General features: G+C 43.7%; 1 protein-coding gene and 1 non-coding gene across 2 annotated transcripts; one reads left to right on the forward strand and one right to left on the reverse strand.

Annotated features, from left to right (window-relative positions):
- Nucleotides 1–1,022: 1,022 nt before the first annotated feature.
- On the forward strand, nucleotides 1,023–1,094 carry trnat-ugu (transfer RNA threonine (anticodon UGU)). The gene has a single exon. It is a non-coding gene; the product is annotated as a tRNA-Thr (tRNA).
- A 9,635-nt stretch (nucleotides 1,095–10,729) lies between these two features.
- On the reverse strand, nucleotides 10,730–26,218 carry LOC109901391 (isthmin-2). The gene is made up of 6 exons (XM_020497409.2): nucleotides 25,102–26,218; nucleotides 21,599–21,853; nucleotides 17,757–18,078; nucleotides 15,068–15,205; nucleotides 14,788–14,856; nucleotides 10,730–13,611 (listed from the first exon to the last, which is right to left on the reverse strand). The coding sequence occupies exons 1-6, from the start codon at nucleotides 25,450–25,452 to the stop codon at nucleotides 13,094–13,096; spliced, it is 1,653 nt and encodes a 550-aa protein (XP_020352998.2). The 5' UTR covers nucleotides 25,453–26,218; the 3' UTR covers nucleotides 10,730–13,093.
- Nucleotides 26,219–26,388: the final 170 nt, after the last annotated feature.

Genomic DNA, 26,388 nt, shown 5'->3' on the forward strand with positions numbered 1-26,388 from the left:
ACTGTATTTTAAGACGGTTAAATGCTCTACTAACAAAAAAGCTGTTAGAATTGTAAGTATATGCATGTCCCTTAAGGTCCTTGTGTAATTGTAATGTGATATTGTACCCCCTAGCTCGATTGTCCATTGTTTGTAATCTATGTATGCTTGTGTTCCCTCGTGTGCTTTATGTATTGATTTGTTGTTAATAAAAAAATATATATATAAAAAAAAGAACGGATTCGGCTCAGTCATCCTACTGCCCTTCTCAGCTAGCGAGTTTATGCTTGTGCCAAGAAACTTCAGCGAGAATGTGAAACTTGTCAGCCAAAGTTGGGACTTGGGAGTATTCAGAATAATTGGTTGCATTATTATTATTTATTTTTGGTTACCACCAATATTACAAGTTATTTTTATCGTGTAGGCTGCAATCCTACTCGAAATAAAATCAGGTGGGATGGAACAAATTGACCACGTTAGCTACAGCCATCGATACGTGCTAGCCTACATCTCACTGAGGTAACGCTAGCTCACTGAGGTAACGCTAGCTAATTGGCATGTCACGGTGACATCCAGATGGTGACCAATACTACAAGTTATTTCTACCTCGCCCATCGAAAAAAAAAAAAACAGCATAAACTAGCTAGCTGAGTAAGGGCTCATCAGGCCGACGGCCGAATCCATTCGTCTCCACATTCTACTCTCAGCTGCGAGACATACATCATCAATTTGAGCACCATGCCACAGACAAGGGGGTTAGTTATAAATATCTTTGAAACGACGTTTCCTTATAGGCCCTCGCTGTGTGGACTCTTGGTGCTTTCATGACAACTGGGAACTCTGATTAAAACGAGGTCAAATCATTACGTCAGTGATCTTCATGTCGGAAAGTTTACGATTTGATATTTGGTCGTTCAAAAGATTTTTCCGACTCTGAGCTAGTCTTTTTTCCGAGTTTCCAGCTGTCTTGAATGCTCGGAAGACGGAGATTTCAGAGTTTTCAGTTGTTTTGTCTACCAATGTTGTTTCTACTTGCTGAAACCGGCTCTATAGCTCAGTGGCAGAGCACTGGTCTTGTAAACTAGGGGTCGCGAGTTCGATCCTCGCTGGAGCCTAAAATAAAAAAGAATCTCCCTCGCACGGTCGCTGAGTTCTTGCAGAAGATAACCAATAAAATTACTATGGCATTTATCTGATGTATTTTGCACTCACTTTGGGTGTCCTTTTAGATGGATGTCGTTTTAGACACGTGTGGACTGAATTGCAAGTGTAAGAATGATACTCAGATTCGTATGATGCTCACATTGTTTATACTCAGCCAAGTGTGAAATGTCTTCTCTGTTCAGCTATGATGTTACTATAGGCCTGTCAAACGTTTATAAACAATGTATCCATTGTTTGAATTGGGTCAATATGCAAGTGTATGGATGAGTATAGCTATCATAATTTTCACATGGTAGTGAAGAGGATTTAGTCAACATTTTAGTTGACTAAAAGCAAGCGAGTGCTTTATTATGGCGCAATAATAACATGTTTATAGCCCTATGTATGCTATGACATGTATATAAGACGGTAATGACAGGTCACAGAGATAGAAATGATAATGTGATCATGATGGAGTTTTGAGTCTTTTGTGAGAGGAGTTCAGAGGAGTTCCAAGGAGACACAAAACTGCACTACTGATCAAAAAAAGGCCTTTTAAAAGCTTTGTTCCAACTTCCAGCTTAATCAATTGAGAGAAGAGAGTATGACTCATGTGAATGTACTGGGTGCTCAAATATAACCTAGGCCTAACTGATGTGTCATAGATACGTGACATGCACTTGTTGCATTGTAAAAATCTGCTCATGCATTTCCCTCTAATAGAGTGTTAAGAGAGGTGAATTATAATGTTCCATGTCTCTGAACTTCTCATTGAGTTAGACCTCCATATCCTCTCATCTACAGTTAGGCGTGTGGGTGTGCGTGGGTGTGCGTGTGTGTGTGTGTGTTTGCACGTGCGCAGAGGTGTGTGTGGGTATCTTTTCTCTGCCCATACATTGCGTTGAAATCTCATCTGCTCCAATGAAGAGGCAAGGAATTCCTTCTTTGGCTCAAAATAGGAGCATTGTTATGATAGCCAGGCGTAGAATGGTGTATGTAGAGCTAACTAATCCCACACTTCACTGCCTAAGAACACCTATCCCTCTCGGTTGCAGAGCAGAGCGGGCATCCCTTAGAAATACAATTACACCCTGATGATGGGGTAATTGTGGGAGTCATTTGTGGGAGTCAACGGATATCAAAGTGAGTTCAAAAGTGAATTCAAAATAGCAATTCACTGTGGAGGAGGAAGCATTGATGCACATGAACATTGTCAATGTGAAGGTTGAATAGTTCTGTACGTTGCTCTGACTATGTTTATATCTCCTTGTTGAATGCATTATGAAGTGCTGTCTCAATGTGTGGTTGTGGGGAGAAGAGAGGCAGGGGCACAGACAGTGGATGACTATGGATCTGTTGGCTAAACATGAAGTTTCATGGTCATGATTTATTTTGACAGGATATCAGGAGAGTTCTTGCTGTTTGTGATTCTTCAAGGGAATGAAGTTGATCACTTCTAATGTCTTCGCGCATCAGATTAAGAAAGTCATTGTTCCACAAGAGAGGCTCTCTGTTTCATAATAAAACCTGTAGCCTACCTACGACAAGTCATGATTGGTCATGGAAATAGAATTATCATCCTTGCTTAGGATGAACTCTATTTTAATTTGTCAGCCACACACCAGGCAGAACAGTCAATTCAGGTGAAAAAGAAGCGCAGTGTTTTCAGTTCAGATCACTATTAATAAAGGAGAGGAGAGGAGGAATCCTCTCTAGACTATTGAGATGCTCCTGAGTGGCGCAGCAGTCTAAGGCACTGCATCTCAGTGCTAGAGGCATCACTACAGACCTTGGTTCGATTCCAGGCTGTATCACAACCGGCCGTGATTGGGAGTCCCATAGGGCGGTGCAAACCCTAACCATTGTCGTCTAGGTTAGGGTTTGGCTGGGGTTGGCTGTCATTGTAAATAAGAATTTGTTCTTAACGGACTTGCCGTGTTAAATTAAAGTTAAATAAAAAAATAAGTAATAATAATAAAAAAGATGCAGCCCATGGCTCAGTGATGCATTGAGGTATGTCCAACAGAGGACGCCTCACTAGACTATTGAGATGCAGCCCATGGCTCAGTGATGCATTGAGGTATGTCCAACAGAGGACGCCTCACTAGACTATTGAGATGCAGCCCATGGCTCAGTGATGCATTGAGGTATGTCCAACAGAGGACGCCTCACTAGACTATTGAGATGCAGCCCATGGCTCAGTGATGCATTGAGGTATGTCCAACAGAGGACGCCTCACTAGACTATTGAGATGCAGCCCATGGCTCAGTGATGCATTGAGGTATGTCCAACAGAGGACGCCTCACTAGACTATTGAGATGCAGCCCATGGCTCAGTGATGCATTGAGGTATGTCCAACAGAGGACGCCTCACTAGACTATTGAGATGCAGCCCATGGCTCAGTGATGCATTGAGGTATGTCCAACAGAGGACGCCTCACTAGACTATTGAGATGCAGCCCATGGCTCAGTGATGCATTGAGGTATGTCCAACAGAGGACGCCTCACTAGACTATTGAGATGCAGCCCATGGCTCAGTGATGCATTGAGGTATGTCCAACAGAGGATGCCTCACTAGACTATTGAGATTGCAGCCCATGGCTCAGTGATGCATTGAGGTATGTCCAACAGAGGACGCCTCACTAGACTATTGAGATGCAGCCCATGGCTCAGTGATGCATTGAGGTATGTCCAACAGAGGATGCCTCACTAGACTATTGAGATTGCAGCCCATGGCTCAGTGATGCATTGAGGTATGTCCAACAGAGGACGCCTCACTAGACTATTGAGATGCAGCCCATGAGTCAGTGACGTATTGAGGCATGTCCAACAGAGGATGCCTATCTAAACTATTGAGATGCAGCCCATGAGTCAGTGACGTATTGAGGTATGTCCAACAGAGGATGCCTATCTAGACTATTGAGATGCAGCCCATGAGTCAGCGATGTATTGAGGTATGTCCAACAGAGGATGCCTATCTAGACTATTGAGATGCAGCCCATGAGTCAGCGATGTATTGAGGTATGTCCAACAGCAGGGGTCACTCTATGTTAGGTTTTGAAGATCCTTCCTTCCGAGTGTCATGCTGAGGGCCTTTGCACTGCCTCACTTACATACGTTAGTTAAGGCAGTGATTCTCAACAGTACCCTGGGGGGTACTTGGCCTATCCACAGGGGGTACTTGAGAAGACTCATTAGACCATAGGCCTACTGCCAAATTGCACATGAGGGTGGGTACTTCAGGGGTACTTCAAATGTACTTGGTGGTACAGTAACCAAAAAAGGTTGAGAACCACCGAGTTAAGGAATAGGATGAAGCTGCTCCCAGATCTAAGGTCAATTTCTCAATCACACAATTTCAATCAATCAGTAGCCTTGTCCCCAGGCTCAATTGAGTGAGCTGGCTGGTGGATGAGATTAACCAATGAGTTATTACCATATTTATTCATGTTTTATCAATCTTTTACAACCTCCCATAGATTGTATATTTCCCCTCTCTGAAGAACTGTTTGTGTGTTGACGTATCAATGATACGTTATCGGCCATACCCGCCATACAGGCTACTGGCTAGATCAAATGAAATCCAAAATTAACTCAGGCAGTATGTACAGTAGGTTATACTTCACCTTGAACTACTAAATCTCATTCTCCTCTATGCCAACTTCACACCTGTACATATTGTTCCCAATAACTTCAGTGGTACTCCGCTTTCTTTATTCACAGAGGGGGGAAAAGGAGCAATCATATTTTTGAACTGGTCCTTGGCTCAGTGTAAGGCTGTAAGCACCGGAGGCTGTTCAATGTTGTTATTGTTATGGCTGGCTCACTGCCGTCCCAGTAGTATCACTAGGCTGGCTTCTCTTCTCTAGGCAAGGCTGAGGCTCATCATGTTGCAGGGTATTGTCTTGGCTCGTCTTGTGGTTACGTTAACAGCCGACAGAGAGAGGCGGGGAGAGAGAGGAAGAGATACAGAGAGACAGAGCAGATAACACTAAAGAGAGAGAGACACAGAGAGAGAAAATGTATTAATCCTCCTGGAAAACAGCATCAAAACAAAACGTTTCTGTAGTCTGATTCCACAGAGGAATTTGTTGTTCCTTTTTTGGGGGACTTTTTTAAGGAGGATATTGCTGTCTTCTATTGGGATCATCGTGCAGAAAATTGCTCAAACATTGTATTGGAATCACGCCACTGTGGGAAGTAATGCCCCTATGTAGGTATGTCAATGACAACCACAATTGCTTTACCAACTTCTCCAGAACTCATAGAATACATGGAATAGAATACAACTGTATTATCCATTGGTTAGAAAGGACACATGTTGAGAGGCACAGGATCAGCAGCAGTGCAGTGCCCCTGGATGGAGAGCAATTGTGGGGGGTTAAGTGCCTTGCCCAAGAGCACAATGGCAGGAGATGGTACATTGTATCCGAGACCATGTGCAATCATCTACCAACTTTGTCTGTTGGAAATGTGACCACAAGAGAGACCTCACACATACTCAACTACAACATTCTAACAACATGCAGGTTAAAAGGGATGTGAACCATTTTTATTTTAAAAAACAACCCCTGTTTCCTGTCTTTCTGTGTACCTTTGATTGACTGTGTGCATTGCTATGTTTGTTTGTTAAATGCATGTAAATCATAAATCACTGCTCACAAGAAAGTAAGCATGTGACCGCCTCAGAGGCACACAGATGTTTACAGGTCTCCTGGGGTTACATATTAGCTGGAGTAGATCACTTCTGTATGACAGTCTCCAATGGCGCCAGTTCTAGTAATTGATCCGTATTTGTGTCGAAGTGTGTGTGCATGTGTACTACTCTCATATACAGTGCCTTGCGAAAGTATTCGGCCCGCTTGAACTTTGCGACCTTTTGCCACATTTCAGGCTTCAAACATAAAGATATAAAACTGTATTTTTTTGTGGAGAATCAACAACAAGTGGGACACAATCATGAAGTGGAACGACATTTATTGGATATTTCAAACTTTTTTAACAAATCAAAAACTGAAAAATTGGGCGTGCAAAATTATTCAGCCCCCTTAAGTTAATACTTTGTAGCGCCACCTTTTGCTGCGATTACAGCTGTAAGTCGCTTGGGGTATGTCTCTATCAGTTTTGCACATCGAGAGACTGACATTTTTTCCCATTCCTCCTTGCAAAACAGCTCGAGCTCAGTGAGGTTGGATGGAGAGCATTTGTGAACAGCAGTTTTCAGTTCTTTCCACAGATTCTCGATTGGATTCAGGTCTGGACTTTGACTTGGCCATTCTAACACCTGGATATGTTTATTTTTGAACCATTCCATTGTAGATTTTGCTTTATGTTTTGGATCATTGTCTTGTTGGAAGACAAATCTCCGTCCCAGTCTCAGGTCTTTTGCAGACTCTCCATTCTTCCAGAATGGTCCTGTATTTGGCTCCATCCATCTTCCCATCAATTTTAACCATCTTCCCTGTCCCTGCTGAAGAAAAGCAGGCCCAAACCATGATGCTGCCACCACCATGTTTGACAGTGGGGATGGTGTGTTCAGGGTGATGAGCTGTGTTGCTTTTACGCCAAACATAACATTTTGCATTGTTGCCAAAAAGTTCAATTTTGGTTTCATCTGACCAGAGCACCTTCTTCCACATGTTTGGTGTGTCTCCCATGTGGCTTGTGGCAAACTTTAAATAACACTTTTTATGGATATCTTTAAGAAATGGCTTTCTTCTTGCCACTTTTCCATAAAGGCCAGATTTGTGCAATATACGACTGATTGTTGTCCTATGGACAGAGTCTCGCACCTCAGCTGTAGATCTCTGCAGTTCATCCAGAGTGATCATGGGCCTCTTGGCTGCATCTCTGATCAGTCTTCTCCTTGTATGAGCTGAATGTTTAGAGGGACGGCCAGGTCTTGGTAGATTTGCAGTGGTCTGATACTCCTTCCATTTCAATATTATCGCTTGCACAGTGCTCCTTGGGATGTTTAAAGCTTGGGAAATCTTTTTGTATCCAAATCCGGCTTTAAACTTTTTCACAACAGTATCTCGGACCTGCCTGGTGTGTTCCTTGTTCTTCATGATGCTCTCTGCGCTTTTAACGGACCTCTGAGACTATCACAGTGCAGGTGCATTTATATGGAGACTTGATTACACACAGGTGGATTGTATTTATCATCATTAGTCATTTAGGTCAACATTGGATCATTCAGAGATCATCACTGAACTTCTGGAGAGAGTTTGCTGCACTGAAAGTAAAGGGGCTGAATAATTTTGCACGCCCAATTTTTCAGTTTTTGATTTGTTCAAAAAGTTTGAAATATCCAATAAATGTCGTTCCACTTCATGATTGTGTCCCACTTGTTGTTGATTCTTCACAAAAAAATACAGTTTTATATCTTTAAGTTTGAAGCCTGAAATGTGGCAAAAGGTCGCAAAGTTCAAGGGGGCCGAATACTTTCGCAAGGCACTGTAGGCGGGCCACAGTGTGTGTTGGGGGCTGGGGATTCTGTTGGGGATATAGGGAGTGTAGTGGTGGAGAACTTAGTCCACTATATGCCGGTCCTGGTCCACTGCGGTGCACTTAACATGCTGAGGAAATCTGATATTCCTGTCAGCCTAGCAGAGTTAACAGGAGCGTAAGCACCAAGTCCTGGCTCTGGGCCTGGCCAGCCATGACTAAGACTGCATCCATATACTTTCACGTCATCCATCTGCACAGCTTCCTCTCCGATGCCTCACCTACTGTAACGTCGCTTTTACTAGTAGCCTTTTCTATTCCCCCTTATTCTTCGTCCACCCTTTGCTTCACAGGGATTTATCATGCGTGGTATTGTAAGATTGCATTACAGTGTACAGCAACTGCATAGTGAATTGTGTATTCTGAACTCCATAAACGAATGTCTAGTTCTGTTATGAACATCTGTGTTTTGGTGAAATATGGAAATGATAGAACCATGCCGTGAGATGATGTGCGTGTCGCGCTCATGTTGAGTTGAGCAAATATATGCAGCTCATTGAAAAACACCTCTTTCTTGCATGATTCAAGATTTCAGATAACATTTTTAGTCAGTCCCAAAAATGTCTCCAATCCTTTTTATGCTCTTTCCTTGAGCATTTTCTTTCTCCTTCTCTGTAGACCTGGGTTCAAATACTATTCAAAATCGTTCAAATACGTTGTGCGTTTGTTTAAGCCTGCCTAAAGTGCCAGATGGGCAGGGATTACACTTGTGGGACTATTCTATTGGTCCATTAAACCAGGCAACCTCAATCAAGCACAGATCAAGTATTTGAAATGATTTCAAAGAGTATTTGAAGCCATGTCTTCTTCTCTGTTCTGTCTTCACATCTGTGGATATTTATCTATTATTCAGAGAACAAACGTGGTCAGCATCTGTCTGGACGCATTCCACAGACAGCTCATCTTTAGTCAACTTAGAACTAGAACTAACTGTAAAACGCTATCTAACACAGATTTCTTTATAGTTAAATGATTCTACCGGCAACTCAAATATATACAAATCTTCACATACTGCATTTATATGTGTGCAAACTTTCACATACCAATTTTGGGTACAGCCGGAAAGGGACTGGCAACTCTTCGGAGCCTGGTTCCTCTCTAGATTTCTTTCTAGGTTCCTGCTTCTATGGTGTTTTTTCTAGCCACTGTGCTTCAGCCTCTGCATTACTTTCTGTTTAGGGTTTTAAGTTAGGTATTAATACACTTTGTGACAAATGCTGCCATAGAAAGGGCTTTCTAAATTAAAGTTGACTGATTGAATTTAGAAACTTGGAACAATATAACTGTAGAACACACACACACACACACACACACACCATCAACTCCTTATTAACCAGTCCTGCATTTGTGTGAATGAGCAAACCAACACTGGTGTTTCTTCTTTACGCTTTTCCTGCTTTTAATTATACATATCTCAAATCAGTATAGACTCAATTGCCACCCGGACCCATGAGCAACCTAATGTTCCGTTCTAGAAGTATCAGTGTTCCTCTGGTGTTCTCGTTTCTTACAGGGGACAGAGAGGCAGGAAAAAATGTTATACTATGAATTATGGTGAGGACCTATAGGAATTAAGAGAATCTAAAAATGGTTAAAAATAAATAAATAAAATAAATAATGTATAGTTGAGGTACACTAGACGGACAAAAAAGTAGACGTAACAGAAAGTTCAAGACGGTTCCTTCCTTTTGAGAAGGAATGATACGCCTATGGATCTGCACTGCCCTGACCTCTGAATCTCCATTATTTAACCCCCCTGTAAGAGTATACGGAGTTACGGACAGACATGATTATGTACAGATCAGAGAACTGAGAAAAACCCAGAAAACAGATAAGATTGTTGTCTATGTTGCCATCTGTGAGTTATAGAATCCACAATCAATGCGGATGTGATGTGCCTTCCTCACCCTATAGCAAGTGAAACCACATTATCATCCCTGCACTTGATACTTGCTTGTGTCAATAAGAAAGAGAACGGGGTTCCTGTGATTTCTATAGTAATTAATAGGTCATCATGTTTTGGTCTAAGAAGCGTTCGTTCCGTTATTAACTCCGGCTTCTCCAAAATCTGGGTTGGACTTTGAAAACAAATTGATGCCATCTGGAGAACACAGTCGACGAAGCAAATTGAGTGTGATTCTGTTGATGCATGGTGTTTCACTACGGTAATATAATAACGTAACCAGTCCGAGCACTCTTCATCCATATGTGATTGAATCAGGGTGCAAAGTTCAACCCTGCTTCTCATCATTTCAGTATAGAGTCAATAGTCACGACGAACGTGGCACAGAACTAACGTTTCCAAAGAGGATCATTGAACTACATAATAAAGATGCATTTATGAGCCAATGTTGCTTCGTGTCTTGCAGCTCAAGTTCAGGATTTGGAGGTGGAGAATAGAACTCACCTCAATGGTCTACTCAATCATTCTCCAATCCCCCACTTACTGACAAAATCAACAACGACAGACAAAAGCCTCTTTGATCCTGCCTTTTTGTTTGCAGCCAACAGAACATAGACGAGCTCGCTCCGAGAATAACCAACATGTAAAAAACAAAACATTCTGCCTGTCCTAAAATGTATAACGTTTCAGACCGTTTGGTCTCCAAGTGAAAGCAGATTGCTCCACACATGCGGAGGCTGGGGTTCAGCCTTGTAAGATCAGTCAGCAGGCCATGCCTGGACGACCCTGGTTAAGGCACAGCAAGTGGAAAAACAAAGACATCAAAACGCAGTCAGCTTCTCTTCTACTCTGCCTGAGACCCTGGGAGAGAGAGAGGGCATGCTCCACAGATCAGGTTCTTGTGAAAACGTTCAATTTGGAAGTGATACTACTAAGTAAAACACAGGGCCGTTAAAAGTTCACCGATCTCAACTTTTGGGGGGGGGGGGGGGGGTTTGATGAAGACCTTGGGCCAAAACATCAGTAAACTTAAGCACCTCTAGAAAGAAAGATTTGCGGCCAACTTTTTTGAAATCTAGTAGATGAGTTGTGGCTTTGTGTATGATGAGGAAGTCAACTACACAGAGAAACTACGCAGATTTCAAAGACACCTGATAGTATACAGAAGGACAGAACAAGGACAATTATGAGCCAGACAATCAATGCAAACGTCTTTATATTCCTCATTGTATTTGTCACAACATATTTTCATAGCACAGAAGTACAATAAAATGATAAAACGATACAGACACTTGATGGAGTTGCTGTTGGAGTGGTCATATCATGTGAGGCAGGTCGTTTCCCTTCTGACGTCACCATGGAGTCAGAGTGTCTCAGTCCGAAGTAGGTTTTAAAGATTCCAGAACCTTTCCCGAAACAATTCCAGGAGTTTTCCAGAAATCCCAGTTGAAGAACTCCAGGTTGGATGATTCCCTCGCAGGTTATGCCCTGCTGATTCCACAAATATTCCAGCCAGGATTTTCTTTACCTGGGTATTTTGGGAAAGTGAATGTTGTGAATTTTGCAACCCTAGTAGTGCACCATGTGGGTTTTAGTAGAGTCATTTCAAAGCTTTAGCAGACTTAAAAAAACGGACAATAAATACTGTACAAGACAATATGGTACACTCTTAGACAAAAGGGTTACGAAAGGGTTCTTCAGCTGTCCCCATAGGACAACCCTTTTTGGCTCCAGGTAAAACCCTTTTTTGTTCCAGGTAGAACCATTTTGGGTTTCCATGTAGAACCCTTTGTTGAAAAGGTTCTATATGGAACCCAAAACCGTTCAACTTGGAACCAAAAGGATTCTACCTGGAACGAACAAGGGTTATTCTGAGAGTTCTCCTAAGGGGACACCCGAAGAACCCTTTTAGGTTCTAGATGGCACCTTTTTTCTATGAGTATAGTTATACTAGTTTAAGAAATCACAAAATATCAACCATGCTTTTAAACAGAAACTCACATGATAATATACTTTACAAATGAACAATGCAGCATTTCTGGCAAGTTACCCTTTCACAATTATAACATTATAACATATAAACATTTGATTTTCATACATGCCATCGTTTGTATATATATATATATATATATATATATATATATATATATATATATATATATATATACACACACATATATACACATATATATATATATATATATATATACATATATATATACATACCTTAAATAAAGTGCCTTCCTTTAAAAAAACAACATGTGATTTCAAAATGTAATGCATGTTTGCACACATAAAAAAAAACTGAATTCCTGAAAGAGGTTTGGAGCATAAATGTTAAGACTTCAAGCCAACAGTTCCCACTCCTATGAAGTCTTTGCAAAAACAATGCAACATATCGCAATGGAATAGAACAGCTATTCAACTTTAATTACATTGACAGAAAAAATGGCTTGCCAAAAACCGCACAAAGAGCATCATTTCATAACTTTATCTGAATTAATACTGTATTTATCCGCTCTTCATCCATTTACACTGTAGATCCAACTTTTTCATTTCCGTAACAGGTACCATTCTCATCTTTAATGTGCGCTCTGAAGTACAGTCCGAAGTGCACTCTGAAGTGCACTCTGAAGTAGTGGTTCCCAATGCTGCTCCACTGTTGAGGTACATATGGGCTATAATCTCTAACAATATGAGTCCCCCTGAGAAAACTGTAGAAACATCCATGATTGAAGGTTCTCAAACTGTCATTGTTGAAACAGAGGACGAGAAGTTCAGTCCAGACCAGAAGACTGTCTCCACCTCCAAGCTTCTAAGAAGTTGTTCTGTTGGCATGTTATCAAGAATGAGCATGAGGTGCTGGGTGTGGTTGTTCGTGCTTGTAAACTTCTTTCTTTAGACCAAATTCTCTCCTCAGCTTTAGATTATATTTTTTAAGAATAACCTTTCAGCAAATTCATGTTTGTTCAATCATATATCCCCCTCCAGTACCTATTTAACTTCATCTTCTCATAGCAGCATAGTTATGACTATATTCATGTGTTGGGCATGACACATTCCACAATCCCCTTTTCAAAACAAGACTTACTACAGTATCAAACATCTCACACAGCAAAATCAAATCAGGAAGTACATTTGGGATGTTTATGTTGCTTTCGTCAGTCACACAGAGCCACAACACCCACAACAATTCACCAACAGGCTAGACGACAATGTCATGGACAGACAGCGAGAGAGAGAGAGAGAGACAGAGAGCTTGGTACCATGCTGGATGCGAAACACGTCGGCAAGCATTGACAGGACTGCGTCTTTTTAGTTGTTGTTCAGTTCAATGAAGTTCAGTTCTGTTCTGTTGGGTCTGGTCACAGGGTGTTTAATGTGCCAAATCCTAACTTGAAATCAACTTGCACCTCAACCTTGCAACCGCTATACCTCCTTATATGCAAAATGCAAAAAGCTATGCAAAACAGTCCTACACGCGCTCCCTTCTCAAGTTAGGATTGGGCCCCACTGTACGGGTGAATTCTGGGTAGTGTAGTTTTGGCTGCTGTGTGTGTTTTCAGTATTCCCGGGCCTCCTCCAGCTCGTTCATGAACACGTCATGGTGGGGGTTCTCCGGGCAGACCAGGCCGTTGTTGGGCGGCCGCACCGCGTGGAAGCGGCTCCAGTCCCCTTTACACAGGATCCAGGGAAGCACGTCCACCTTGAAGTGGAGCTCCGGGGAGAAATCCGTGCTGATCAGGTTGGGCGTTCCTGCACCCTTACCCCGTGTGATCAGACAGCCACGGTCGTCGTAGCAACAGTGCTGGGCGCCGAGCGTAGCGACATCGCTAGAGAGGGCCGAGCGGATGCAAGTCCTCGCAGAGGGTTTGTAGATGTCCAGGCGTTCTTTAGGGCCACTGGCGTCATGCCAACGGAAGGTCCGGTCGTGTCCCTCGTCGAAAGCGCTGACCACGGTGTAGGCGGCGGCCGAGGGGTAGGCACAGGGGCAGCTGGGTAGTTCTGAAAGGACCTGGTTGAGGTATCTCTGGAGGAAGTCGCTCTTACAGTTCAGCCACTTCTCACATGTGTCCACATCTAGAGGGAGAGGAGAGAGAGAGACCATGTTAGATGTAATTAGATTAGTAGGTGCATTCTAACTGCCCATGTTTGCTAGTTTGACTAACCTATTTGCTTAAAACCAGTTATGCATTAGGGGGCGCTATTAACATTTTTGGATGAAAAACGTTCCCGTTTTAAACAAGATATTTTGTCAGGAAAAGATGCTTGACTATGCATAGAATTGACAGCTTTGGAAAGAAAACACTCTGACGTTTCTAAACCTGCAAAGATATTATCTGTGAGTGCCACAGAACTGATGCTACAGGCGATAAACCAAGATGAAATTTCAAACAGGAAATGCCCCAGATTTTGGAGGCGCTTTGTTCCAATGTCTCCTTATATGGCTGTGAATGCGCAAGGAATGGGCTTACACTTTCTGTCATTTCCCCAAGGTGTCTGCCGCATTGTGACGTATTTGTAAGCATATCATTGGAAGATTGACCATAAGAGACTACATTTACCAGGTGTCCGCTTGGTGTCCCCCGTCGAAATTATTGCGTAATCTCCAGCTGCATGCATTTTCCCATGTGGTTTAGAGGAGAAACCAAACTGCCACGAATGACTTATCATCGAATAGATATGTGAAAAACACCTTGAGGATTGATTCTAAACAACGTTTGCCATGTTTCTGTCGATATTATGGAGTTAATTTGGAAAAAAGTTTGGCGTTTTGATGACTGAATTTTCAGGGTTTTTTCTCAGCCAAATGTGATGAACAAAATGGAGCGATTTCTCCTACACAAATAATCTTTTTGGAAAAACTGAACATTTGCTATCTAACTGAGAGTCTCCTCATTGAAAACATCCGAAGTTCTTCAAAGGTAAATGATTTTGTTTGAATACTTTTCTTGTTTTATGAAAATGTTGCCTGCTGAATGCTAGGCTTAATGCTATGCTAGCTATCAATACTCTTACACAAATGCTTGTGTAGCTATGGTTGAAAAGCATATTTTTAAAATCTGAGATGACAGTGTTGTTAACAAAAGGCTAAGCTTGAGAGCCAATATATTTATTTCATTTCATTTGCGATTTTCATGAATAGTTCACTTTGCGTTATGCTAATGAGCTTGAGGCTATACTTAAGATCCCGGATACGGGATTGCTCGTCGCAACAGGTTAACCATTTGCTTAGTGTACATTGATTCGACATACCTGTGCCAAACGGTTCAGTGCCGTTCTCCATCTCGAAGGGGAAAGGTTCAGCCACTGTGTTGACAGCGTCTGCAGAGACAGGAACGGCACCATTTAGTTAGATCATGTCTCTAGCTCACATTCACAGATGATTCAGCTAATCGACTAGTCGACCAACTAACTTAAATGAGCTGAATTGGGTGTGTAAGTGCTGGGCTGGAGCAAAAGCCTGTACATCCTGTGGCTCAGGACTAGGAGTTGGTGACCGGAATCTAGAATAAGCGTTGTGTGTGAAGTTCACCTGGACAAGGCTCCATGTCACATTTGGTGGCCTCTGTCAGGGTGCAGCTGTAACCACAGGACCGTGTCCTCTTCCTCTCTCCATGACCACAGGTGACTGAGCACAGAGACCAGGCACTCCACTCCTCCGTCCCCTCCTCTGTACGGGGGGAAGACAAAACAACAAAACTGAAACTCATTAAGGATACGGATTTGGATTTACATAATGGTTTCCATGTTCTGGGGTAACTGTAACTCGTTAGCCTGGGACCAGACTAATACTTGTCTTTGTTTCACCTTTGGTTTAGCTAGCAAAACTTCTGTTTGGTCACAGTAAGCTAGTATCTCACGCCTTCCATAACGGATGTGTAGGAACCACAACTACACACCCCTAGAATCCCCCTAATGCTCACTCTCTAATCAGAGAGAGTTGAATTCCTCTCCCAGCTGTAGGGTTCCCTAACTAGGTTCCGTAACTGTGTAGAACTCCCATTAAAAGCATTTGGTTTGTTCACCACATACATTTAACAAGCTATCACGGAAAAGGAAAACAACAACTTGAAAGGATTGATTAGGAGTGGGCACGAAGGAAAACTCTGCATAGTAAATAGTGCTGCTGGGAAAGAATGCTAGATTAGGTTTAGATGCCTTTCCTGAACCGAAGTATAAGCCGGAACATACTGTAGACACTTACACAGGAGTAGCGTTTCCCTCTCAAAGACCCCTTAATTAGCAGTTTTTCTAAAATAATATTATCTGCAAAAAAAATCTATCGACTAAATGTTAATATTTGCTATTATAGCTAAGCCATAACAAGGCCTGTATATACGTTTTCTATCTCAGGCAACAGTATAATTTTCCTCGGGTCTAACCTTCTCCCAGCCCCATAGTCCTGTAATGTAGACTCTGCCAAATTAGAGACAAGTCTCTGCAATGAGGCTGAAGTTCTCCATCTGCTTCTGAGAGGTTTGAGTCTGGTGTTAATGATACCGAAAACATGTCCGCCCTCGATTACAGACAAGATGAGGTGGGCGCAGAAATGGCAGCTTTGTTGGTGGTGCAGCTTGGGCCTTTGTGGCGCTGCCAGCTCACCATGTGGCCAGAACACAGGAATAGACTCTTCTCAGTACAGGAGCATTTTAATTACAGAAGGGAAGCCCCAACGTTACATTACGCTAGTCTGGCATACATACTTTATATTCACTAGAATCTTATTTTATATCTGACCACTTAATAGACATGGTCGCCTTGTTCCTAACCAACATACACCTCATTTAGCAACGTTCAAGCCAGATGCACATGCACATACACATCCTATACTCAGTGAAATTGTTCAACTGACTATGTTATCGGAATGTACTGTGTTTTGGTTCATTGAGGTTTGAGGTTAAGAGCAATTGCCAGAGTTAACAGTCCGTCTCTTTTGTCTGAAACCAATCCCTTTGTCTGATCTGAAGGGTAGAGGCAAAGGGCACACTGGCTAAAATGAGTGACTTAGAATTAAACAGGGAGCTCCTCTGCCTGTGCACTATCAACGTAAACATTCATCAAACTACGAAGTTGTAACCCCTCTCTGCCTATCCTCCGAGGCCGGATTCTCTCATCCCACTGTCTTTTCCATTCCTTTAAAGTTTCCACATCCATACTCTTCCCTTCTCTTTTCATTGGCTCTGCTCTGCGGGGCTGAATAAAGCTATCTGCCTGTGCAACCAGAAGGCATGGTGCTCTTTTCCCACCATGCAGAAGGAGAAAACAGACTGAGGAGAATTAAGAGAAACAAAAAACAATAGAGGAGTAAATGTTCTGCACAGCCCTGAAAGGCCTGCCGCCTAGGGCCCAGGGCAGAGGGCCGAGCCAGGGTCTGGGGGCCTGGGGTCCCAGAGGGGGGATGAAAGACCCAGCCGAATGGCCCCTGTCATCCCCTCTTCCCAATCTGCCCTCTAATTGTTCACAAGCAGTGAGCTGTTTTGTCTGTCAGGGGGAACAGGCTCACGCTGCCATTAGCGAGTGCATCGGGCCCATCTTCAAAAGACAGCAGGCCTCCACAGTGAGCTGCGAGCTGGGACCCAGTGTCCACTTCAAAGGCTTGGGCTCCACAATGGGCCTGACGGTCGAGTGCTCGCAGAGTGGAGAGCTCTCTTGCTCGCATGCTCAGTCAATACTTCGGTCTCTCTATCGCTCTCAATTCTGTGTTCTATCTGTCTATATTGTACCACTTTTCTACATTAACTTCCTATAAATCTCTTTGTTTCTCTTTCTCTCCCACCATTTTATCTCCCATCATTTCAAAACATCCTCAACTTTTGGATGCCATTTTATCAACTAGTCTCAGACAGGCATGCCAAAGACCAGTGGATCAAAGATGAAAGTTTTTCCAATTAGAACGATTTTTGGAAAGACTTTGGTCCAGAACCATTGCCTGGAAGCCAAAATGATTGCCTAGATTATCAGTTGCTACTGGCATGTAGAGAAATGTTGACTCTACTGTACTCAAAGTGATCCCAAGTTAGGTGTTAACTAAGATGGCTGGTGTGACATCTGGACAGACACTGTGCCACTTAGGAGTTTACACAGGCACCCCAATTCTGTTCTTTTCCCCAATTATTGGCAAAAGATCTGATCTGATTGGTAAAAAAAAAACGATTATTGGAAAAAGATCAGAATTTGGCTGCCTGTGTAAACTCAGTCTTAGCGAAGACAAGAAGCCTCACCATAGTAGCTATGAGTGGCGTCCCAACCCTCGTTCCAGCGACTGTCCCAGTCTCCCCCCACTCCACTTGGGAGGGGCTCCTCACTACCATACTCCAACAGGTAATCGTCCTCCTCCTCCTCTTCAGTCTCCTCCAGCCCTGAGCGGCCAGTTCCATCCTCACTGGAGTCAGCATCTGTGTAGCCCCAGAACAGGGGCCAGAACAGCTTCTTACCGCCCAGCCAGTCTACAGTGGAAGGGGAGGAAGGAGGGATCCAGTCCTTGTCCGTTACCAGATCCATCTCCACTTCTATGTTAGGGTCATCCACCACCTCAATGGTCACCTGGGACAGGTTGAGAGGAAAGAGGGTGTTAGTAAATGTTATTACAAAATGTGCAAGCTTGGTATCAAAGGTCTGCGCATGCTAAACTGGCAACCTCTACACACTCTGGTGTATTCGTGCAGACAAAGTCTGTACAAAATAAATAAATAAATAACATTTAAAAAAAGACAAGCTCTTCAAATTATATAAAGCGGGTGTATTCGAAAGCCACAATGAAACCAAGATATGACTGAGCAGACTCCTCGGAAATAATCCCAACCTCCAGAAGTACCAGGGAAACTGACCTGCCTAATTTATAGCTCTGACTTGGCCAGGCAGAAACGAGATATGCATTGAGCACTCAATCAGATGATCCTACTTCCTGAGCATTTGTTATGATTTTAACTCCTCATTAGACTGGTGGGTGACTCCTCATTAGACTGGTGGGTGACTCCTCATTAGACTGGTAGGTGACTCCTCATTAGACTGGTAGGTGACTACTCATTAGACTGGTGGGTGACTCCTCATTAGACTGGTAGGTGACTCCTCATTAGACTGGTAGGTGACTACTCATTAGACTGGGAGGTGACTCCTCATTAGACTGGGAGGTGACTCCTCATTAGACTGGTAGGTGACTCCTCATTAGACTGGTGGGTGACTCCTCATTAGACTGGTAGGTGACTCCTCATTAGACTGGTAGGTGACTCCTCATTAGACTGGTAGGTGACTACTCATTAGACTGGTAGATGACTACTCATTAGACTGGTTGGTGACTACTCATTAGACTAGTAGGTGACTACTCATTAGACTGGTAGGTGACTACTCATTAGACTGGTAGGTGACTCCTCATTAGACTGGTAGGTGACTACTCATTAGACTGGTAGATGACTACTCATTAGACTGGTAGGTGACTCCTCATTAGACTGGTGGGTGACTCATTAGACTGGTAGGTGACTACTCATTAGACTGGTAGGTAACTACTCATTAGACTGGTAGATGACTACTCATTAGACTGGTAGGTGACTACTCATTAGACAGGTAGATGACTACTCATTAGACTGGTAGGTGACTCCTCATTAGACTGGTAGGTGACTCCTCATTAGACTAGTGGGTGACTCATTAGACTGGTAGGTGACTACTCATTAGACTGGGAGGTGACTCCTCATTAGACTGGTAGGTGACTCCTCATTAGACTGGTGGGTGACTCCTCATTAGACTGGTAGGTGACTCCTCATTAGACTGGTAGGTGACTACTCATTAGACTGGTAGATGACTACTCATTAGACTGGTTGGTGACTACTCATTAGACTGGTAGGTGACTCCTCATTAGACTGGTAGGTGACTACTCATTAGACTAGTAGATGACTACTCATTAGACTGGTAGGTGACTCCTCATTAGACTGGTGGGTGACTCATTAGACTGGTAGGTGACTACTCATTAGACTGGTAGGTAACTACTCATTAGACTGGTAGATGACTACTCATTAGACTGGTAGGTGACTACTCATTAGACAGGTAGGTGACTACTCATTAGACTGGTAGGTGACTCCTCATTAGACTGGTAGGTGACTCCTCATTAGACTGGTAGGTGACTCCTCATTAGACTGGTAGGTGACTCCTCATTAGACTAGTGGGTGACTCATTAGACTGGAAGGTGACTACTCATTAGACTGGAAGGTGACTCCTCATTAGACTGGTGGGTGACTCCTCATTAGACTGGTGGGTGACTCCTCATTAGACTGGTGGGTGACTCCTCATTAGACTGGTGGGTGACTCCTCATTAGACTGGTGGGTGACTCCTCATTAGACTGGTGGGTGACTCCTCATTAGACTGGTGGGTGACTCCTCATTAGACTGGTGGGTGACTCCTCATTAGACTGGTGGGTGACTCCTCATTAGACTGGTGGGTGACTCCTCATTAGACTGGTGGGTGACTACTCATTAGACTGGTAGGTGACTACTCATTAGACTGGTAGGTGACTCCTCATTAGACTGGTAGGTGACTACTCAGACTGGTGGGTGACTACTCATTAGACTGGTGGGTGACTCCTCATTAGACTGGTGGGTGACTCCTCATTAGACTGGTGGGTGACTCATTAGACTGGTAGGTGACTACTCATTAGACTGGTGGGTGACTCCTCATTAGACTGGTGGGTGACTCCTCATTAGACTGGTGGGTGACTCCTCATTAGACTGGTGGGTGACTCCTCATTAGACTGGTGGGTGACTCCTCATTAGACTGGTGGGTGACTCCTCATTAGACTGGTAGGTGACTACTCATTAGACTGGTAGATGACTCCTCATTAGACTGGTAGGTGACTCCTCATTAGACTGGTAGGTAACTACTCATTAGACTGGTAGGTGACTACTCATTAGACTGGTAGGTGACTACTCATTAGACTGGTAGATGACTACTCATTAGACTGGCGAGTGACTTCTCATTAGACTGGTAGATGACTACTCATTAGACTGGCGAGTGACTACTCATTAGACTGGTAGATGACTCCTCATTAGACTGGTAGGTGACTCCTCATTAGACTGGTAGGTAACTACTCATTAGACTGGTAGGTGACTACTCATTAGACTGGCGAGTGACTTCTCATTAGACTGGTAGATGACTACTCATTAGACTGGCGAGTGACTACTCATTAGACTGGTAGATGACTACTCATTAGACTGGTAGGTGACTACCCATTAGACTGGTGAGTGACTACTCATTAGACTGGTAGATGACTACTCATTAGACTGGTGGGTGACTACTCATTAGACTGGTAGGTGACTACTCATTAGACTGGTGGGTGACTACTCATTAGACTGGTGGGTGACTACTCATTAGACTGGTGGGTGACTACTCATTAGACTGGTAGGTGACTACTCATTAGACTGGTGGGTGACTACTCATTAGACTGGTGGGTGACTACTATAAGACTCATCCGGTATGTTAAAGCTGCAATTGGCAGCCTAATTCTCTATATAGTGCACTACTTTTGAGCCCCAGGGAATAGGGTGCTATTTGGGCCACAGTCTACATAGTAGAGGATGTCAGGACCAGGCAACTGGGGGGCTATAGTGAGGGACTTCCATCCCCAGTAGAGGGCAGAGCCAGCCTGAGGTCATTACATGCAGCTCCAGCTAACCACATCCTGGAATCAACCAGAAGATGTAACCAACTACTGTGAGATTGAGATGAGTTGAATGGAAGGGCATGCTGAAGACATTGAGGCTAATCGCTTGAGAAATCACAGGAAATGGGAGGAATGAAGCAGATTTTCTACTAGAGGTAGATTTATGTGATGTGGAGCTGAGTTGTCCTTCTTCTGAAATTTTATGAAATATCCCACTCATCATGCCACAGAGAAAATCAACACCATAGAAATGAATGAAGGTAACCGATCTCTATACTGCCTAACCAAGTGGGCACTCTGCCACACATTGGTATAGGATGAGTTTCCCGCCCTACAATGCAAAGAGATCTCTGTAAAGAAATCTCTGAGAGTGAGAATTTTTTTCAAATATCCAATCAATAATCATCACCACTCACCTGGATGTTGGGGTTCTGAGAGCTGATGTCTGCATTGGCGAGCTCAGGGAAGTTCTTGAGGTCCAGAACGAAGGGTTTCATCTCCTCCTCCGGCTCAGGCTGGGGCAGAACCCCTACGGAGCGATGCTGAGAGTGAGACCACCTCCTCTTGTGGCGGTGCTCCGTGTCAGGGGGGAGGAGGCTCTGGACCTGGTTCTGCTGCTCCAGGGCCTCCGGTCCACGATGGACCCCACTGGCGGGCGACTGAGCACGAGCCTGAGTAAAAAGATAGGAGACCTCAATTAAGCATCATGATGAAACACAGTGGACTGGACCATTCTGAAGATTTAGATGAAATGAATAACACACAGTAAGTACATTTGCTACTGGCTGGTTTAAAGCCACATAGGTTAAACTTGCTAGTTTAGTTTAGCAGGTTGTTATATGAAAGCTTAAAAACATTGGGGTTTTCATTGTCAACCCCCCATAGCATTTCCACCGTGTTACTATCCTGTTTCCACTGTCCATGCTGTTAGACCGTTCTGAAAACCATGAGGGCAACAAACCAACCAACAAACCAACCAACCAACAAACCAACCAACCCACCCTAGTCCATCCATTTCTCTTTTTTCCCACAGCAGCCAAAGCCCTGGCATCCAGGCCTTTGACAAAGAGGAGACTGTGCCAGATTCTCTAGTTTTAATGAGAGAGCCTCGGAGTCGTGGGACCCCTGGGACGGTGGGCAGGCTGGCCTTGTGTGTCTCAACCTGCCGTGCCGCCACACAGCTACCCGTTATACACAGACACAAGTTGTAGGGGTCCTCCTCAGTCAGATTCCAACCATCAGACACCTGTCAATGTCTTTTTCTAAATTGAAGCTCATCAGAGAGTAGGATGAAGTTCTCCCCTAATTCTGAGCTAAGATCAGTTTGACGTTTCTCCACTCTTACAGTTAAAGTTCGAATTCAGGGAGGGTGAGCTGATCTAAGGGTAACTTCCACTACTCTAAGCTTTTAATTCAGCCAGCATCTATAAATAAATAGCCCAAACATCTTGACGGGGCCTCAGTGTCTGGAGCCGTGCCAGTTTGCGGTCGAAAATGTGGTGCCATTTAAAACAATGAGGGGGAAAAAAATCTGGAGCCGTGACAAAACGGTTGAGCAATTGTGGTTATGGGGCCGAAAACAGACCATACTTTTTCAGTGGCTGCAATTGTCCCATAAAAAAAGTCCATCAGATCAGATCCAACCATGAGAACACATGGCCACCATTTAGAGGTAACCCCTGTCAAACAGCATGAGGACGGGAGAGGAAGATGGGGAGAGAGAAAGGGGAATGAGAAAGAGTAAACAAAGGATTCTGACGAAGAGAGAGAGGCAGAGGGGGATCAGAAAGGCTTCCCCTGGGGTCTAGGCAGGTCCCTCTGAGGCTTAGCATTAAAAGATCTTCAATGCATAGTTTCTACCACTTGTATCATGGTCTGACTAGAGAAGTATTGTCAGAAGTTAGATCTAGTTAAAGGAGCTCATATAAGATACTCCTGACACACAAAGATATACACCGACAAGACTTTAAGATTGGAGTCATGAAGGGCCACATATTTTCACACCTTCCTCATCTTGTCTTTTTTACACATCTGGATTCTGTATTCAGTCTCCTCCTCCTCTCTCTCTCTCCTCTCTCTCTCTCTGCAGAGGGGCTCCCCTGATGATCAAAGGCCTATTGGTTGATGGTATGCGGTCTGTCTTTACGAGCCACTATGGATGTGCAGCAGTGGGAGCCCTGGCCTTTCCGACACACAACAAAGGAATTACCATTCAATTCCTCTTCCGTCATGAAACAAAGCTTAGTGTCCTTTGTAGGGGGTGGTTGGGGGGACACTGGAGCCATTTAGGCCGGCCGGCCTAGTAGTCGGCGGTGACACACATTCAGCGGGGACAGAAGAGGAAAGGAGGGGAGGTGGATGTACAGTACTGTATGGATGATGAAGCAGAGGAGAGGAAAACAGGCGGGCGGGCAGGCAGGCGGGTGGGCGGGCGGGTGGTGTGGCAGGCAGGCCTGATTTATGTGTCCACAGATATCAAAGGCCTCTGCACTTGGCCATTTTCTAACCATTACAGAAGAACAATAAACTATGGGGTCCTTTGATCGCCTCTTTGAAAATGTGGAAAAGAAAAAACAAGTGCAAGCGCTTGAAAGAGGGAGAGAGGAAAGGAGGGGAGGGGGGTGAAACCGAACAGATAAATAAAGCAAACAGGTCTCAATATTTGGGAATGAGGCCACGCACACTTCACACCCCTCCTCTGCCCCCCATGATGAGGGGGAAACCAAAAACAGGAAATTCCACATTAACTCAGTAAAGAGCCAACATAAACAATCAACCAGCCTGACCTCTGACCTTATTCCAGTGTGAGAGAGAGCTGCTGAGGGTTCCTTTTAACCCACTTGGTTATGTAAGCCTTTGTTATTGTGCCTCTCATTCCTCTACTGTACAAACCAGCCCCTCCTCTATCCGCTTACACTGGCATCTAACAGGTCACCAAGAAAGGTGACATAGGGTCATACTCGCTGGTGCCCAAAACGCACATTCAGCACCACCAGTCACACTCTTCCTCTCTGTCTCTCACTCCCTCCCTCTCAGTTCCTCTCTCCCTAGCTGTTTGACGTCCAACTGACATGAATCATCCATCAGTTATAGGCCATGGGCATCGGGACATCAATAGGGCACCCACTGGAGGAGAGCCAGGGGAGAGAAAGTACAAAGGAACGACTTCATAACACAGATCTGGAATCTGTCTGTTTGCACCTTTCTTTCATTCGTACATCTGATTCTGTTCATGGTGACCTTCAAGCCCTCTATACACACACGTCCATGAGCGGCACAAATACCCCTATTGGATCCGGTTACAGATGTGAGCTGGGTATGTGTGTTCAAAGGGAATACAGCCTTTGAATGTATTGTAGCTGCTGTGTAATGCTATGCTGCTTAGCTCAGGCTGACCTTCTCTGGATGCTCAGATACCTTACTATACATGGAGAAACACAGAACAACACTTTGCCCCAAGGCCCTAGAGCTTCATTGAAACAAGTTTCCTTTGGTTCATGAACAGGGAATGGGCAATGACAGTCTGCTATGAGTGCACAGCATTGTAAGTCTGTCTGTGATGCCGTGATTATGGTTTGCTATCAAGTAAACCTTTGAATGATGTGAATGATAATGCAGAATGTTTTTGGCAGGAGAGCAGTAGTTATTTTCTGGAAACTAATTAAGTTATCACAATTCATTTGACTTAAATAAATAATTGGCATGATGGCATCAAAAGAACTCATACTGTAATTTGCACGTAGACATGTGTTTGTAATATATTCAAATATTGTACTAATTAAGTATTAAATCGTTTACATATGCTCAATTAATTTAAATACAATTTGCATCACATTTCACTCGTTACATTTGGAACGCATTGCACGGAATTGGCCAAATCTTTGTAGATGAAAATAATCAAGAAAATACATTTGCTTACCTCCAAAGACACTCCGTTATGCAGTTTGTTGTGCTGTTTGGTGGGAAAGCCCATCACCAATCCAACGAAAAGTACTAAAAAGATCATCAATATTGAAAGACATCTCCCTCCGACTTGAATCATTTTCTCCATTGAAGTGACAACTAACAAGTAATTTGAAGTCCCCAATCTATCCAATTTATCCCTGACTTGTATGTTCTTTACGTAGCGAGAGAAACGTTGTTTTCTGTCCTCATCCGAGCTTCTCTTTTCCAGAACTTGTTTCCTTACGAGCAGGTCACCTATTCGACCAGCAGCAACAGCTTTAGAGTCTTCCTCTTGATAGAGATGCGCGCTGATGTCCGATGGCATCCGACGCACAATCCATATCCCTCTGCCGCACTTCGACGCAACTCTGACCACTCAGACTCTCAAAGCGACTGATTTCTCATTTCACTGTCTGTCTGCCTATATGTTGCGTCTAGGTCAATGTCTAGGTTCTTCAAGCCTCCCCATTTAACCAGACCAACTTGGGCTATAAGTACAAAAGACACACACAACCACGCACTCTCTCAGTGCGCACCGGTGAACGGTTTATTCAACTAGGTTAAAATAGTTGGGTACACTTCCTTATGGATGGGTGAGTGTTTTCTTCCAATACATTGACATCTGGAGTTGAGAATAGCCTGTTTGCGTTATCTCTGACGCGTTAATCCATTATCCAATTGAAGTCAGTCGATTATCTACAACGCAGGTTTGTCCAAATCAATCAGTGTCTGAGTCGCACTGGTTCGGATACGCACGTCTTCACACCTTCTACACTGTTGAAGAGAGGAGTGATGCTTAAGAGGGGGTGTCTCGCGGATCTAGTTATCCAAATAGAGAGGGAGAGAGCCCTTTGGAGATGTGACCGGGACACAGAAACGACTGATAATTGGCACGCGCATAATGGAAGAGGAGATAAGTGACTTTGTAGACTGGATTAAATGGATTACCAGGGAGCCAACACCTTCATTAGGCACATTATGTGTCAGACGTCAAGAAAACATTCCCCCTGAACAAAGGCGCTGATCATAGGTCTACTTTCACACTACTCTTCATGTAAAAATATGGTGCGTCAATGCAAACTTCACGGCAAGAGGCGTCACTCTCCAGTAACCGATACAGTTTTACATGCCGATATTGGCCCGTTATTCACCTATTTAACTATATGAATATATTTCAGAGGTCGGCTTGTGTGTCCACTCTCTCCCTACCGCTCTTTGCTGCGTGTGTACTTTTATATAAACAGGATAAATCATATGCTTT

The sequence above is a fragment of the Oncorhynchus kisutch genome, linkage group LG12, assembly GCF_002021735.2.
Source record: "Oncorhynchus kisutch isolate 150728-3 linkage group LG12, Okis_V2, whole genome shotgun sequence".
NCBI classification, from domain to species: Eukaryota; Metazoa; Chordata; class Actinopteri; order Salmoniformes; family Salmonidae; genus Oncorhynchus; species Oncorhynchus kisutch.

Coding starts and splice junctions, on each gene's coding strand:
- LOC109901391 (XM_020497409.2), bottom strand. CDS start 25,452: ATGCCATCGGACATCAGCGCGCATCTCTATCAAGAGGAAGACTCTAAA. Junction 14,857..15,067: donor TGACATGGAGCCTTGTCCAG/GTGAACTTCACA, acceptor CTGTCTCTGCAG/ACGCTGTCAACACAGTGGCT. Junction 13,612..14,787: donor CACTGAACCGTTTGGCACAG/GTATGTCGAATC, acceptor CTCTCCCTCTAG/ATGTGGACACATGTGAGAAG.